This window comes from Dreissena polymorpha, chromosome 4 (assembly GCF_020536995.1).
Source record: "Dreissena polymorpha isolate Duluth1 chromosome 4, UMN_Dpol_1.0, whole genome shotgun sequence".
NCBI lineage: Eukaryota > Metazoa > Mollusca > Bivalvia > Myida > Dreissenidae > Dreissena > Dreissena polymorpha.
Window position 1 is genome coordinate 14,269,183 of NC_068358.1, and position 16,049 is coordinate 14,285,231.

Consider the following 16,049-nt stretch of genomic DNA (forward strand, 5'->3'; position numbering starts at 1 on the left):
TTGTTTGGAAGTGCCCAAAAGCCAAGCAGCTCTCAGGGTTGTGGGGATAAATCTATCTGTATGCAAGTACATCCATCACACAAGGAACAGGTACAAAAGGCTGAAATCTTCTGGGCCCTTAAGGTAGCTTCAAGTGGGTATCCATACAGAACATGTGATGGCACTCCTGCTCTGTTTCAAGCTATGTTTCCTGGACCTGTGTCTAAAAAATAAGTATTATGTATTCCTACTTTTGAGGGAAAAGTTCCTACTTTTTCCTACTTTTTTCCTACTTTTCTTGCAAAAGTAGTTCCTATTTTTTCCTACTTTTTGAAAAAAGGTCACTTGACAGCCTGTATTGAAGGATCAAACATATTTTATTCCTCAAAAGAGGTGGGCCATGAGAGGCAAACATGAGGTGGGCATTTGATCCCTTCAATAGAAATATGACTACATAGAATTCCAACCAAACATCAACTTACAGGTAAGTATTGTTTGTTTGTGAAAATTATATTACGTCATACTATTTCCGGAATCAAATGAGATTTCAACGCAAAACCAAACCGTGCTTGCAGGATAACAATTTGAGGCAAAACACCAATTTTTTGCTAAACAAACCTCAACACTGTAATGTAGCGTCTTGAAAAGAATAGCTGCTTTCTTTTTCCAATGGCTTGTCATAGAATCTAGCAAATGTCATATCTGTTGACCAACCAGCGATTTTCATAATCTCAGGAATTGGAAGGCCACTTTGTTTCGCTTTGGAAGTTACAGCACACCGCGCACTATGGGCTTTAAACTTGTCAACTTCAATTCCAGAATTTTTCATCACACATTTAATCCATCTACTCACAGCAGTAGAGGCTATAGCCTTATGAGGATAAATGTAACTTATTAACAATTTCTTTTCACTATTGCGCAGTGTACTTGTGCGTTTAATATATTCAGTAAGAGTACTACCGGTATATACACAAACATCATTGTCTGACACATATTTACACAATCTAAGGATTGGATTAACTTTTCCTCTCCTTGTTTGTTTTAACAACCCACTATAGAACAATACATAAGAGTCATTGTTTTTAACAATGTTTTCCAATGTTAATAATGAAATTGAATGGCTTTGACTTGCTTGAGTCAAAACAATAATCATAACAAGTTTGTAAGATAACATTTTCAATGATAAATCATTTACTGGTGTAAGTGTTTTGAGATAACACAGAACTTTAGATACATCCCAAGTTTCTTGATATTTTGGATTTGCGGGTCTTAAATTATAAACACCAGTGAGTAATCGAACTACTAAAGGATGCCATCCAACTGAATAACCATCCTGTTTTTCACACAAATTAGACAAAGCACTTCTATCAGTGTTAAGTGTTTCATATCTCAGTCCAGATTCATATAATTCTGTGAAATTCAATACAATATTCTATAGGGTTTTGAAATGGATCAATTTTCCTTTTATTGCAGAAGTAAACCCATCTGTTAATGTACGTGGAATACTGCTTCTGTGTAGTTTTTCTCCATGATGCCATGATGATGTCAATAGACTAGCTAGATAGGTTTCGCTTTTTATAGAATTTCCCGATATGCGACATACCATCAGATGTAGTTTGTTGGTTAATGGATGAATCTTCTGTGTTTGTGGTATTTTCAATATTTTCGGACCAACCTTCAGAATATAAGGATCGTGAGTCAACATCTCCAGGATGCTGGTATAGAAATTCTGTGTTATCCAAAATGGTGCCACCAGTAAAATATCTGCCTTGTCCTGTCTGGCTTTCTGCAGAACTTGTGCAATGCATCTGAAAGGCGGAAATGCATATATGTATTTGTTATGCCAATCAACAGAAAATGCATCTACTGCTTCAGCATCGGGATCTGGCTTCCACGACACAAACCTACTGATCTGTTTATTTAAACGAGAAGCAAACATGTCTATTTCTGGCAAACCAAAGCATTGCACTGCGTTTAAGAAAACAGATTCATCCAAGTTCCATTCAAGATTTTCATTAAAATTTCGAGAACTAAAATCTGCTTCATTCATTATACCTGGGATATGTGTAGCTGAAACCCAAATTTCTCTGTTTTTACACCACAGCCTAAGTTCTCTAGCAATGTCATTCAGAAGTACAGATTATTTATATAAGCAACATTTGATTAATTATCTGAACGTTTCAGTACATGAATATTGCTTTTTGTTTTACAGAAAGATTTCAAAGCATGACTTGCAGCAAGTAATTCCAAGACATTTATATGGTTTTGGATTTCAGTTTCATCCCATCTACCACAAATTTTATCATTAAGACATATAGCACCCCATCCAAAAGCACTTGCATCTGTTGTTATAATTAACTCAGGGTTTTTATGGGTTATTTTTCTCTGTTGCTGTGGTAGACATTCAATCCACTAGCTAAGTTCCTGCTTCATTTTCTCCGAAATGAACATGATTGCTTCATAATCACCAGCATTATGCTGAAGGGCATGAATTTTTTCATATTCTAGACTTCTGTAAAAAAGCGGACCATATTCAACAGCTGAGAAAGATGAAACAAGCAAACCCAAAACCCTTGCAACATCTCAAATTTTTGCTTTTTTCTGTGTGTACAAATCTATGCATGCTTGTACTATTTTAAGAATTTTTACTTCTGGTAGAGTGACTGACATCTGTTCAGAATCAATGATGTTTTCGAGAAATGTTATTTTTTGAGTTGGTACTAATACCGATTTCTTTTCGTGAATCATAAACCCTAAATCAGTAATAAGATTTACTGTATCTTGTATGTTTAATTGACATTCAACATACGTGTCAGCCAGAAGTAACGAATCGTCTATGTTACCAGAATTTTTATGCCCAAGCATACGCAGAGATGCATAAACAGGCTTCATGAGTTTTGTAAATAACTTTGGGGCAGATGGGGCATTTGGTAGTACTTAAAACTGGTAAATATTTCCTAAATGATTGAATCTGATTTGTACTTGCTCTTCCTCAGCAACTGGTACACTGTAATAGCCATGGCGAATATCAATACTTGCAAAATAAATACCAGGCTTTACCAATTTTAAAGCTGCTTCAAAGGTGTCTATCTTAAAATGATGGTATTGAATATGATTATTTAATAATTTTAAATTTAAAATCATCCTATATTCACCCACAGTTTGTTTTGGAATAATGAAAATTGGAGAAATATATTCATTAGGGTGATGATCAACTTCCTCAATAACACACATTGCCAATAAATTTTGTATTTCTTTATTTATAATTTGTTCTTCTTTTTCTGAGAATCTATTTCTATAACAGGTTGTTTTGATAGGATTTTCGCCTTCAATAAATTCCAAATGGCAATGCTCAATAATATCTAGGAAATTATTATCATTTGTAATTTTTCTCCAATTTCAATGTGATTTTTTTTATATTACCAGCAACAAAAGTACTCACCTTATCTACTTCTTCTGTTGGGGTCTCAAGTTTTTTGGAAAGGCTTCAGTCCGAAAAGGGCCATTTCCTCTGCCTCTGCCGTGGAAGCCACGTCCGCGATGACCATATGGGTTGAACCCAGCTCGGGGTCCCCGGCTAAAGCCCCTCATAGGACCAACCCCACTTTGCCAATACGATTCATGTTGTTGATTTCTCTAACATTTTTATTAACATCTGTGTCATTCAACATACAACAGGGCTGTGTAGGGTAATGATGCTGAAGCAAGATAATGATATTTATAGTCTAAATCTTGTTTATGGAGCTCTTTTCACTTTGTATTCATCATTTTATTAGCATGACCCAACAGAGCGATGGCAGTAGTTCCTAACTCGACATTCTCCGACTCATTTGTCCCAAGCTTTTCAACAAGTTTTACCATATTTATGGATGCTTTTAACACAACTCCTTGAATGGCACAAAGTCGTGCGTCTTCAGCTTGAGTGTAGCTTTTCAACAGGCGCCAAATGCCTTGGTTAACTCTTGGTTTTACCAGTGAGTCACAATTTTCTGGGCGATGAATTCGCTTACAAATGTCATCAAGATTGTCTTCAGATAAACCATTTCTGAAAGAGTTGTTTACAAGACGTGCCACGTCAGGATGAATATCAACATCAACTTGTTCATGCTGATAAAATTTGTCGGACAGCTGTTTGAAAATGGATTTTTGTTCCGACTCAATAGAGGATTCTTCGTGTTCTGTTTCAACATCATAACAATCATCATAATTACAGTCATCCTCCATGGGTTCATTACAAGCGGCCATGAATTCATTGAAACAATGTTCTTGTTTTTCTATGCGCTCATTTTGAGCATTGACATTAGAATTTAGCACGCGCAAAATTTCTAACACTTCATTCATGTTCGCATTCGTGGCGGGTACCTGATGGGAGTTACCTGGCTTCACAGATGAAGTCTTTGATGCGTTTGCATTTTCATTTGGAGGTTTAGGCTCTTTCATGCCTGTAACGGCCGAAACCGTGGACTGTTTAGAGTTTTGAACTTCTTTGTCCGCCATAACACACGTGCAACGAAGAGAAAAAAGACTACCTAACGACAACTGCCGTAAAATAACAAAGTCGTACATTTATATTTAAATCTGCGAGCAGATATATTTTAATGTATTTTGTCCGAAAACAATAAAATACAATTAAGCTAACAAGATAGCTTTTGCGTAGAGACCAATATTCCGAAGAATATAAAAAACTAGTAAGTCTCTAACTGACGAGAAAAAATCGTCACGGTCTAGTTGTTCTCAGTGTAAAACCAAAAACAGGTGTACACTGTATGAGATACAACAGCGCACTGACGAATTATGATACAGTCATTGCACATCTCATTTGATTCTGGAAATAGTATGACGTAATAGAATTAAATGTAAATCACCTTTACTAAATGACATTTCAGCACATTGTTGTTGCTTTTTCCATTGATCTTAATTCAAACTTTAATACATTTCATCAAAGCAGGTGTGGGACTATTGGAATGGCCTTTGTCTGTCCATCCATTTGTCAATTTGTACATAACATCTCTCTGGGGTTCATATCTCCTATTCACATTTAAGGATTTTCATTCAATTTTGATGTCATTGAGACATTGCTCAGAAGTCATGAGTCAGTCATTCTGGCTCAAGATAAAGGTAATAATTGAAGATAAAAATATAAATAATATTAACAGTATGAAAGTGATTGAGAATACATGAAGAAGGCAAATGTCAGTCATTCCAGTTAACCATTTACCACTTAGATACGTATTTTTAGGCATTTGTTGTTCCTTAGAAAGTTACATTAAATTTAAGACCTTTCTTATTAAATTAAAGTTTTAAAGGCATCATTTCCAACCCTTAGTTACTGATGAGCAGCAAATAGCATAAAACTTGAACAGACTGTGAGTTACTCACATGCTGTTCTGGTTTTATGCTGTTTGCACAAAGCCATTTTACTTCGCTTCTGAGTGGGAAAGGGTTAATGGTTGAGGTCAGGATTGAAGGTCAGAGGTTTCAGTATCCAATTTTGTGTCAGCAAAATATCATTTTTTTACCCTTTGAAAGATTTTAATTAAATTTGGCTCAAATGTTTACGTCATTGATGTTGGCTCAAGATAAAGGCCAAACTTATGATCAAATGTCTGAGCCACATTTTTGTGCCCTGGTCCTCATCATCTTTACCCTGGTATGAATTTGCATTTGAAGAAGTCAACAAAATGTTTAGGTTAATGAGTTCTAAAGGCATGAGTAAGTCCCACTTTTTTAAGGTGAAGGACCAACTTGAAGGTGAAACGTTTGAGCGATATCTTTTGTGTCCATGAAACTTGCCTCAGATGTTAAGGTAATGGACACAGTTTACAGGGGAATAAAACAGCTTTTTCGGTTCAAGGTCAAGGTATACTTTAAGCTAAAAATGTTGAGCCTTCTTTTTTGTTTCTGCGCTTATCTCATTCACTGAAAGATTTTAATGGACTGATGTCCGCTCTATATCTCATAATCTATAAGATTTCAATAGACTATTGTCTGCTCTATATCTCATATTCTGAAGAAATTTAATGGAACTAAGCTTCTATGTTAAATTCATTGAGATGATGTGTGGAAGGTATGAGTCAGTCACATCAGCTATAGTTCAAGGTCAAAACTGAACTAAGGTCAATAGTGCAGCCTAATTCAGTATGTTTGTATCTGCTGCAAATCTCTCATACTTATTACAGGATGTTCATGAACAGTTTATGTTATTCAAAGGATGTCCAGAAGTCATCATTCAAACACACAAAATGAAAGCTCAAAGGTCAATACAATCTGAGGGAGGGGGATATAGGTGTCTTCTTTATAAGCTTATCATAATGTTTAAAGTCAATGTTATCTCGTCCATTATTAATCCTATCAAAAATAAACAATTTCTGCATTGTATACTACTTTTTTCCGCAATTGATGAGAATAAGCATAAAGCAATAGAACGTAATTTCTTTTTTTAAATTGTTTTATTTATTTGTTATTCTGATAAACTTCTATGTTCATCAAAATTATTTATGACAATCAATTGTATTATTAAATATTTCAAAACTTCACCTCTTTTCTCTGCATAAAATACACTGTTGGATTGCAAAAATTTGCAGTGTTACTTCATGACTTTGTGTTGTTGTTTTCATAGAATTGAGCAAGCAGAACAAATAAACAGGAAGTTAAGTGAAGAGATTAATAGCCTCAAACAGGACGTTGGCAAGTTTGAAAAGGGATGGAATGAAGCAGAAACACAACTTAAGGAAAACAACAAAGCTTATACAGACTTATTGGATATAAGAAATCAACTTCTTCAAAATGTGTCTAAACTGGACAGCGATGTAAAGAAGTATCAACAAGACATTGAAAATAGAGATAGTACTATCATGTCACTGGGAAATGATCTGACAAGCATATCCAAAGAACATAACGATTTGAAAAGCAGGTAAAATATGTATATATATATGTATGTTTATATGATAACAAACAATTTTTTATTGTTGTTTGCTTGACTTAAAAAAAAGGCTGGCTATTCTCTACAGCTCCCAGTGTTGACGTCAGCATCCTTGGCTAAGTTAAAGTTGTTCAGTAAGACAGTTTCTCTTTAATGTCTTGAGGGATTATATTGAACCTTTAAGGGGAATATTGACAGTATTTCCTCCTGCATTTAGTACAAAATACTAAGTACCCTCTTTTGGTTGATAATTATCCAATTACAATGTATTGTGATGAAGTCATTTAGGAAACAATATAAACAATTCCAACAATTTTGTTCACCCCCTGTTTAAGTGTCCCTGGGCACACCTGTTTATAATTTTAAGAATATTTTGTTGTGCATTTTTAAAAACAAAAACTAGTTAGCATCCAATGAGTCAATACTTTTTATACGCCCGTATAAAATACGGGACGTATTATGTGAAACCCCTTGGCGGGCGGGCAGGCGGTGGGCGGGCGGCGGGCGGAAGGCATCACTTTGTCCGGACTCTAATTCAAATTGTATTCATCCGATCTTCACCAAACTTGGTCAGCAGTTGCATCTAGTTGATATATAGGCCAAGTTCGAATATGGGTCATGCCGGGTCAAAAACTAGGTCATAGGGTCAATAAGTGCATTTTCAAAGGGGCCACTTTGTCCGGACTCTATTTCAAATTGTATTCATCCGATCTTCACCAAACTTGGTCAGCAGTTGCATCTAGTTGATATATAGGCCAAGTTCGAATATGGGTCATGCCGGGTCAAAAACTAGGTCATAGGGTCAATTAGTGCATTTTCAACGGCGCCACTTTGTCCGGACTCTAATTCAAATTGTATTCATCCGATCTTCACCAAACTTGGTCAGTAGTTGCATCTAGTTGATATCTAGGTCAAGTCCGAATATGGGTCATGCTGGGTCAAAAACTAGGTCAAAGGGTCAATTAGTGCATTTTACTTTGTCCGGACTCTAATTCAAATTGTATAAATCTTATCTTCACCAAACTTGGTCAGTAGTTGCATCTAGTTGATATCTAGGCCAAGTTCGAATATGGGTCATGCCAGGTAAAAAACTAGGTCATAGGGTCAATTAGTCCATTTTCAACAGCGCCACTTTGTCCGGACTCTTATTCAAATTGTATTCATCCGATCTTTACCAAACTTGGTCAGTAGTTGCATCTAGTTGATATCTAGGTCAAGTTCGAATATGGGTCATGTCGGGTCAAGAACTAGGTCATAGGGTCAATTTGTGCATTTTCAACGGCGCCACTTTGTCCGGACTCTAATTCAAATTGTATTCATCCGAAACTTTTAAACAACTTTTTATCCTGCGTCAAAGTGGTATGGGGGTATAAGTCACATTCAGTGACAAAGCTCTAGTTCAAGTTGAATTCACCAAACTTGGTCAGAGGTAGTATATAGATTATATATCAGTCAGGTCTGATTGGAGACATGCAACCGATTAACACATGCAATATTTTTATGCAATATTTTTATCCAGTTTTATTTTGCGATATTTTCATCGGGTTTATTTTTTTCGCGATTTTTGAAATTTTTTTTTGCTTATTTCCAAAACAAATACATCAATCATCAGTGTATCATCTCCAATGGCACACGAATCGGGCGTATATTGCTCCGTCATGCGGCGCTCTTGTTAAAAATCATATTGTTTTTTACTCACTTGATCACTAAGTGTGGTCAACCTATGTCTGGCATTGTCTAATTTTAGCTTGTTAAATCTCTTAGAGGCCACATTTTTAGACCCCGAAATGGAAGGGAATAATAATTGCCCTTGCCATTGGTACATGTACATAATAAATAAATAATTTCATCCGAATGCTTGTTTTTTATGTCCCAAAGGGGGGCATATAGATTTTGAACTGTCCTTCAGTCCGTCTGTCTGTCAGTCAGTCAGTCTGTCCGTCAGAAAACTTTAACATTGCCCATAACTTTTGCAATATTGACGAAAGCAACTTGATATTTGGCATGCATGTGTATCTCATGGAGCTGCACATTTTGAGTGGTGAAAGGTCAAGGTCATCCTTCAAGGTCAATGGTCAAATATATGGCTTCAAAGTGGGGCAGTATGGGGCATTGTGTTTCTGACAAACACATTAGTCTCTTGTTTTAACTGCTCTTTATAGAGGCTGGGTGAATTGTGCATAAACTTTCTCAGTTTAATTACCCTCATCAGAAAGATGATAAAAAGCAAGGATTTTGTGTTGCTTAAAGTTTTGGCATTATAATGGCCCTTTGTGTGTTATTCTAGAATATGAATCTCATGGTTTGAACTCCTCTTTAACTCCTAGGTGGATCATGCTCAGACTTTTAAAGTTGAATGAACTTAATGTGCAGATGATTGTACAGAAAGAAATTTGTGCAAGTTTGACAGAAATATTGACATGTGTGGGAGTTTCAACACCATGAAGCTTGTGTGTTCAATTATTCTTAAACAAATGGATGGATCGTGCCCATATGAAAAAGCTTATTGTGTAAAGAAAGCACTTTTAAAAACGATTTTGGGCAGAATGATTTGCCCTATTTTCTTTGTTCTGCTAAAGAAAATATCCAAAATTCATAAAAGACTGGCTGCATCTCACTTAAACTTGTGTGGTTCAATGACCTTAATGTGTTGGTGAACATAAGAAAAGAATTGTTAGTAATTTGTTACATTTCTTTTTTTTTCTCAAATAGATTTAACTTTTCTGTTTTCCTTTACTTTTACCATCAATATTATTACCGAACTGATCTGACTTGTAAAAAACTATCAAGTACAGTCTGTGAGTCAAACTCAAGTTAAAAATTTACATTAAACATCACTTTATCTCATTTGATAACAACCATAATATATCAAAAGGCAGTAAAAATACCATGGTTTCTACAAATATGCAGATATACTCCTCTCTTTGTAAAAGGCTAATGAGTTCATTTGTAAGCTAGATATGGAAAGAAACGCGAGAAAAATGTTTAAACTGAAAAAAGAATTATGTTGTCTTTCTTAACACTGAATTAACCCTTTACCACTTAGGTATGTATTTTGACGCATTTGTAGTCCCTTCAAAAGTTAAATTCAATAAAATACCTTTCTTACTGAATTGAAGTTTCAAAGGATTCATTTTCAATCCTTAGTTACTGATGAGCAGCGAGCAGTTACTCACAGGCTGTTCTGCTTTTATGCTGTTTGCACATAGCCATTTTCACTTTGCCTCTGAGTGGGAAAGGGTTAAGTTTGTGTATTGAAACTTCATACATGGATACATTGAATAAATGCATAGAGTGTGATTGCAAATTTGTATGGGGTCAAGGTGAAGGTCATTTCAGTACATATTGAAAATTAAGTCCTGCTCAATATCTCTAGATAAAACTTAGCTATTGTATTGAAACTACATATAAATATATATATATATATGTCTTGCAAAAATCTTAGTATCAGACTGGGCTTGGATTGCATAGGACTTTCATGAGTTTATGTTCAGTGTCAGTTGTAAAAATTTTTTAAATGGATTCCGGTTTATGACATTGTAAGCTAGGTCAATATCACTGCTACTTAAAGTAAAAAATGGTTTCAGCTTATTATATTTTAATGATAAATTTAGCTGTTATGATGAGAATGTAAAAATGGAAACATTAATAGAAACTTCCTTTTTAATTGTGCATGTTGTGCATTGGGGCACACATTGTTCAAAATCAAGGAGTAGGTGTGTTCAGAAATAGTTTTTAATTAGAAATTTAGGAAAATACTTGACTTATGTTGTATAAAAAAAGGCTGAATCTCAACAGCCCAACATTACATTCTATTCTTGCAGATTTAGCAAATTAGCGGGTCACATGCTTACTGATCAAAACCCAGATATCGCTGATCTTAGTGATCCTAACAGAGCCATGAAGTTGTCTGACAAGTTTGGAGCTTTGTATGATGATGCATGGACAGATGCGTTTGAAGACCTTACCAACAAACAGAAACAGAAACCAAATGAGGCCATACGATTTCTTTTGGAAAGCTTGAAGGTATCATTCAGAACAAATATCTCCAATTCCTACAGCACAATAAGGCCCTGCTATTTGTGCTTAAGCTATTATTCAAAAGTTATTGCCCTTTGTTTAAAACTACATATAAAAGCTTATGTGGGCAACTCCTCATGGATTTGACATGCAATTTTTTAGACTTTTACAGAATAGTTATTTTTTAAGTACTTCTAACACGGCATTTGTTCCAGGCTATGTAAATTCATTAATTTTGAAAGAATTATTGCTCTTTGCTGACGCATACATATACAAGCTTCTTGATACATTTGCATGGAAAGTTCATCAGCATTTTACAGAATAATTAGCTCCAAGTTTTACAGGATTATTGTCTAGGTTTTAGATTGCTTTATTTTTTTAAGAGTTACTCCCCTTTGTTTAAAGTAACAAAAAAATCTTCTGTGTTACTCCTACAATTGCTTACGATTTTTAGCTCACCTGAGCACAACGTGCTCATGGTGAGCTTTTGTGATCGCTTTTTGTCCATCGTCCGTCATGCGGTGTCCGTCGTGCGTTGTCCGTTGTGCGTCGTCAACATTTGCCTTGTTCACTCTCTAGAGGCCACATTTATTGTCCAATCTTCATAAAATTTGGTCAGAAGATTGGTTTCAGTGATATCTTGGATGAGTTCGAAAATTGTAATGTTTGCTTGAAAAACATGCCTGCCAAGGGGCGGGGCATTTTTCCTTATATGGCTATAAATGGCTATAGTAAAATCTTGTTAACACTCTTGAGGCCACATTTATTGTCTGATCTTTATGAAACTTGGTCAGAAGATTCATCCCAATAATATCTTGGACGAGTTCAAAAATGATGCCCTTTGGTTGAAAAACATGGCCGCCAGCGGGCGGAGCATTTTTCCTTATATGGCTATAGTAAAACCTTGTTAACACTCTAGAGGCCACATGAAACTTGCTCAGGAGATTTGTCCCACTGATATCTTTGATGAGTTCAAAAATGGTAACCTTTGCTTGAAAAACATGGCTGCCAAGGGGCGGGGCATTTTTCCTTAAATGGCTAAATATGGCTAAAATAAACTCTTGTTAACACTCTAGAGGCCACAGTTATTTTACGATCTTCATTAAACTTGGTCAGCAGATTTATCCCAATAATATCTTGGACGAGTTAAAAAATGATGCCGGTTGGTTGAAAAACATGGCCGCCAGTGGGCGGGGCATTTTTCCTTATATGGCTATAGTAAAACCTTCACATTTATTTTCCGATCTTCATTAAACTTGGTCAGAAGATTTTCCCCGATCATATCTTGAATGAGTTCGAATATGGTTTTGGTTGCTTTAAAAACATGGCCACCAGGGGGCGGGGCATTTTTCCTTATATGGCTATATAATTGGTCAGAAGATTCATCCCAATAATATTTTGGACGAGTTCAAAAATGATGCCCGTTGGTTGAAAAACATGGCCACCAGGGGGCGGGGCATTTTGCCTTATATGGCTATAGTAAAACCTTGTTAACACTCTAGAGGCCACATTTATTTTCCGATCTTCATGAAACTTGGTCAGAAGAATTGTCCCAATCATATCTTGGACAAGTTTGAATATGGTTTTGGTTTCTTAAAAATAATGGCCACCAGGGGGCAGGGCATTTTTCCTTATATGGCTTTATATGGCTATAGTAAAATCTTGTTAACACTCTAGAGACCACATTTATTGTCGGCTTTCATAAAATTTAATTGGTCAGAAGATTCATCCCAATAATATTTTGGACCAGTTCAAAAATGATGCCTGTTGGTTGAAAAACATGGCCGCCAGGGGGCGGGGCATTTTTAACCAGGTTTTCCGAAGGAAAAAACTGGTTATTAGATTGGCGAATGCGGGCGGGCTGGCTGGCTGGCTGGCTGGCGGGCTGGCGGAATGAGCTTGTCCGGGCCATAACTATGTCGTTCATTGTCAGATTTTAAAATCATTTGGCACATTTGTTCACCATCATTGGACGGTGTGTCGCGCGAAATAATTACGTCGATATCTCCAAGGTCAAGGTCACACTTTGAGTTCAAAGGTCAAAAATGGCCATAAATGAGCTTGTCCGAGCCATAACTATGTCGTTCATCGTCAGATTTTAAAATCATTTGGCACATTTGTTCACCATCATTGGACGGTGTGTCGCGCGAAATAATTACGTCGATATCTCCAAGGTCAAGGTCAAACTTTGAGTTCAAAGATCAAAAATGGCCATAAATGAGCTTGTCCTGGCCATAACTATGTCATTCATTGTGAGATTTTAAAATCATTTGGCACATTTGTTCACCATCATGGGACGGTGTGTCCCACGAAAGAATCGCGTCAATATCTCCAATGTCAAGGTCGCCACGACTAAAAATAGATTTAAAAAAAAAAAAAAACTTACAAAGGGGGTTAATTTTTTTTGGTCATTTCAAAAGTTCAGTTTGAGTTTTCTCCCTTTATCAGATTTTTTTTCACAATGAAAACCTGGTTTTGTGACAATTTTGTCCCTTGTTCTTTATATGGCTATAGTTCAACCTTGTTAACACTCTACAGGCCACATTTATTTTCCGATCTTCATGAAACTTGGTCAGAAGAATTGCCCCAATCATATCTTGGATGAGTTCGAATATGGTTTTGGTTGCTTTAAAAACATGGCCACCAGGGGGCGGGGCATTTTTCCTTATATGGCTATGGCTATAGTTAAATCTTGTTAACACTCTAGAGACCACATTTATTGTCCGCTTTCATGAAATTTAATTGGTCAGAAGAATCATCCTAATAATATCTTGGACGAGTTAAAAAATGATGCAAGTTGGTTGAAAAACATGGCCGCCAGGGGGTGGAGCAGTTTTCATATATGGCTATAGAAAAACCTTGTTAACACTTTAAAGGCCACATTTATTTTCCGATCTTCATAAAACTTGGTCAGAAGATTTGCCAATGATATCTTGGATGAGTTTGAAAATGGTTTTGGTTTCTTTAAAAACATTGCCACCAGGGGTCGGAGCAATTTTCCTAATATGGCTATATATTGATTTAAAAAAAAACTTATTAACACTCTTGAGGCCACATTTATTGTCCAATCATAATGAAACTTGATCACAAGATTTGTACCAATGATATCTTGGATGAGTTTGAAAATGGTTCCGGTTGTAGGAAAAACATGGCCGCCGAGGGGTCGTGGCATTTTTCCTTATATAGCTATTGTAAAACTTTGTTAACACTCTAGAATCCATACTTATTGTCCGATCATCATGAAACTTTGTCAGAAGATTTTTCCCAATGATATCTTGGACAAGTTCGAAAAATGGTTCCATTTGCTTGAAAAACATGGCCACCAGGGGGCGGGGCATTCTTCCTTACATGGCTTCATGAATCTTCATGAAACTTTGTCAGAATATTTGTTTAAATGATATATTGGATGTGTATGAAAATGGTTCTGGTCTGTTGAAAAGTATGGCTGCCAGGGTGTTCACTTGTCATAAAAGTTGGTAAGAACATTTTGTTCTAATGACATCTTTGGCTGCACAGAACAGGTCAGTTCCTTTCCTCTCAGGTGAGCGACTTTAGGCCTTTCAGGTCCCCTTGTTAATAATAATTATCTCCAAAAGCAACAGTACGTATTATCAAGTCTTTGTGATGATGTAAATTTTGAGGAGTTATTTGCCTTTTTAGCTCACCTCAGCACAACGTGCCCATGGTGAGCTTTTGTGATCGCCTTTTGTCCGTCGTGCTTGGTGAGTCATGCAGCTTCAACATTTTGAGTTGTGGCCACTCCAGAGGCCACATTTATAGTCCGATCTTTATGAAATTTGGTCAGAATATTTGTCCCATTGATACCTTGACTGAGTTGAAAACTGGGTCATGCTGTGTCAAAAACAAGGTCACTAGGTCAAAAAAAAGAAAAACCTTGTGAACACTGTAGAAGTCACATTTGATGCACAATCTTCATGTAACTTTGTCAAAATGTTTGTCTAAATGATATGTTTGTTGAGTTTAAAAATAGTTCCGGTCGCTTGAAAAACATGGCCGCCAGGGGATGGGGCAGTATTCCTTATATGGCTATAGAGAAACCTTGTGAACACTCTAGAAGTCTTATTAGTTTTGCCCAATCATCATGAAACTTTGTCAAAACATTGGTTTCATTAATATCTCGGACGAGTTCGAAAATGGTCCAGATCGGAAAAAAACATGGCTGCTAGGGGACGGGGCAGTTTTCTCTATATGTATATTGTGAAAACATGTGAACACTCTAGAAGTAACATTTTTGGTCCAATCTTCATGCAATTTGGTCAGAACATGTGTTTTCTGGATATGACGGTTGAGTACGAAAATGGTTGGGATCGGTAAAAAAACATGGCCGCCAGGGGGGGGGGGGCATTTTCCTTATATTTATATAGTAAAAAAGCTTGTGAACACTCTAGAAGTCACATTTATTGCCTTATCATCATGAAATTTTGTCAAAACATTAGTTATGTGGATCTCTCGGACGAGTTTGAAAATGGTCATGATCAGTGGAAAAACATAGCTGCCAGGGGGTGGGCAGTTTACTAAATATGTATATAGTGAAAACATGTGAACAGTATAGAAGACTTATTTTTTGCCCAATCTTCATGAAATTTTGACATATCTTGGAAGAGTTCAAAAGTGGTTCAGGTCTGTTAAAAAACATGGCCACCAGGGTGCCATTTGTTGTTCATTCTTCATGCAACTTGGTTAGAACATTTGTTCCATTGATATCTTGGGCTGCAAAGAACAGGTCATTTCTCTTATCTCAGGTGAGTGACTTTGGGCCTTCTAGGCCCTCTTGTTAAAGAAGAATTATTGCCAACTGCTACAGTACATATCATAAACGTTTAACTATTTCACTTATTTTGAAAGAGTTATTGTCCTTTTATTAATTACATAGAAAAGAGAAATAACTCTGTTAAAAATTTTAATAAATGCTTCTTTGGGCAACTGATTGGAATGTGAAGTCTTACTGTACCGTTTTAAGAATAATGGAACTGTGGCAAGGATACACTGTCTTTGATGGCTTCTTGTTGTTAACTAGTGGTGTCTGGTTTTGACATGGTTTCTGTAGTAGCTGGATGTTATTAATCACAGGTCAATATTAATGTTAATTATCATTAAATGAATTAAT

The 16,049-nt window shown here is 36.2% G+C and overlaps 1 protein-coding gene across 5 annotated transcripts in view; it reads left to right on the forward strand.

Annotated features, from left to right (window-relative positions):
* Positions 1-6,602: 6,602 nt before the first annotated feature.
* The window catches only part of LOC127877855 (uncharacterized), a 45,849-nt gene continuing 36,402 nt past the window's right edge, over positions 6,603-16,049 (forward strand). For all 5 annotated transcript variants that reach the window (XR_008048634.1, XR_008048635.1, XR_008048636.1 and 2 more), the window contains exons 1-2: positions 6,603-6,892; positions 10,726-10,927. Coding sequence is in view for 2 of the 5 variants with exons in the window: in XM_052424152.1 (XP_052280112.1) it covers positions 6,834-6,892; positions 10,726-10,927 (261 nt within the window). In the remaining 3 variants the exon portion in view is untranslated. The remainder of the gene's footprint in view (positions 6,893-10,725; positions 10,928-16,049) is intronic.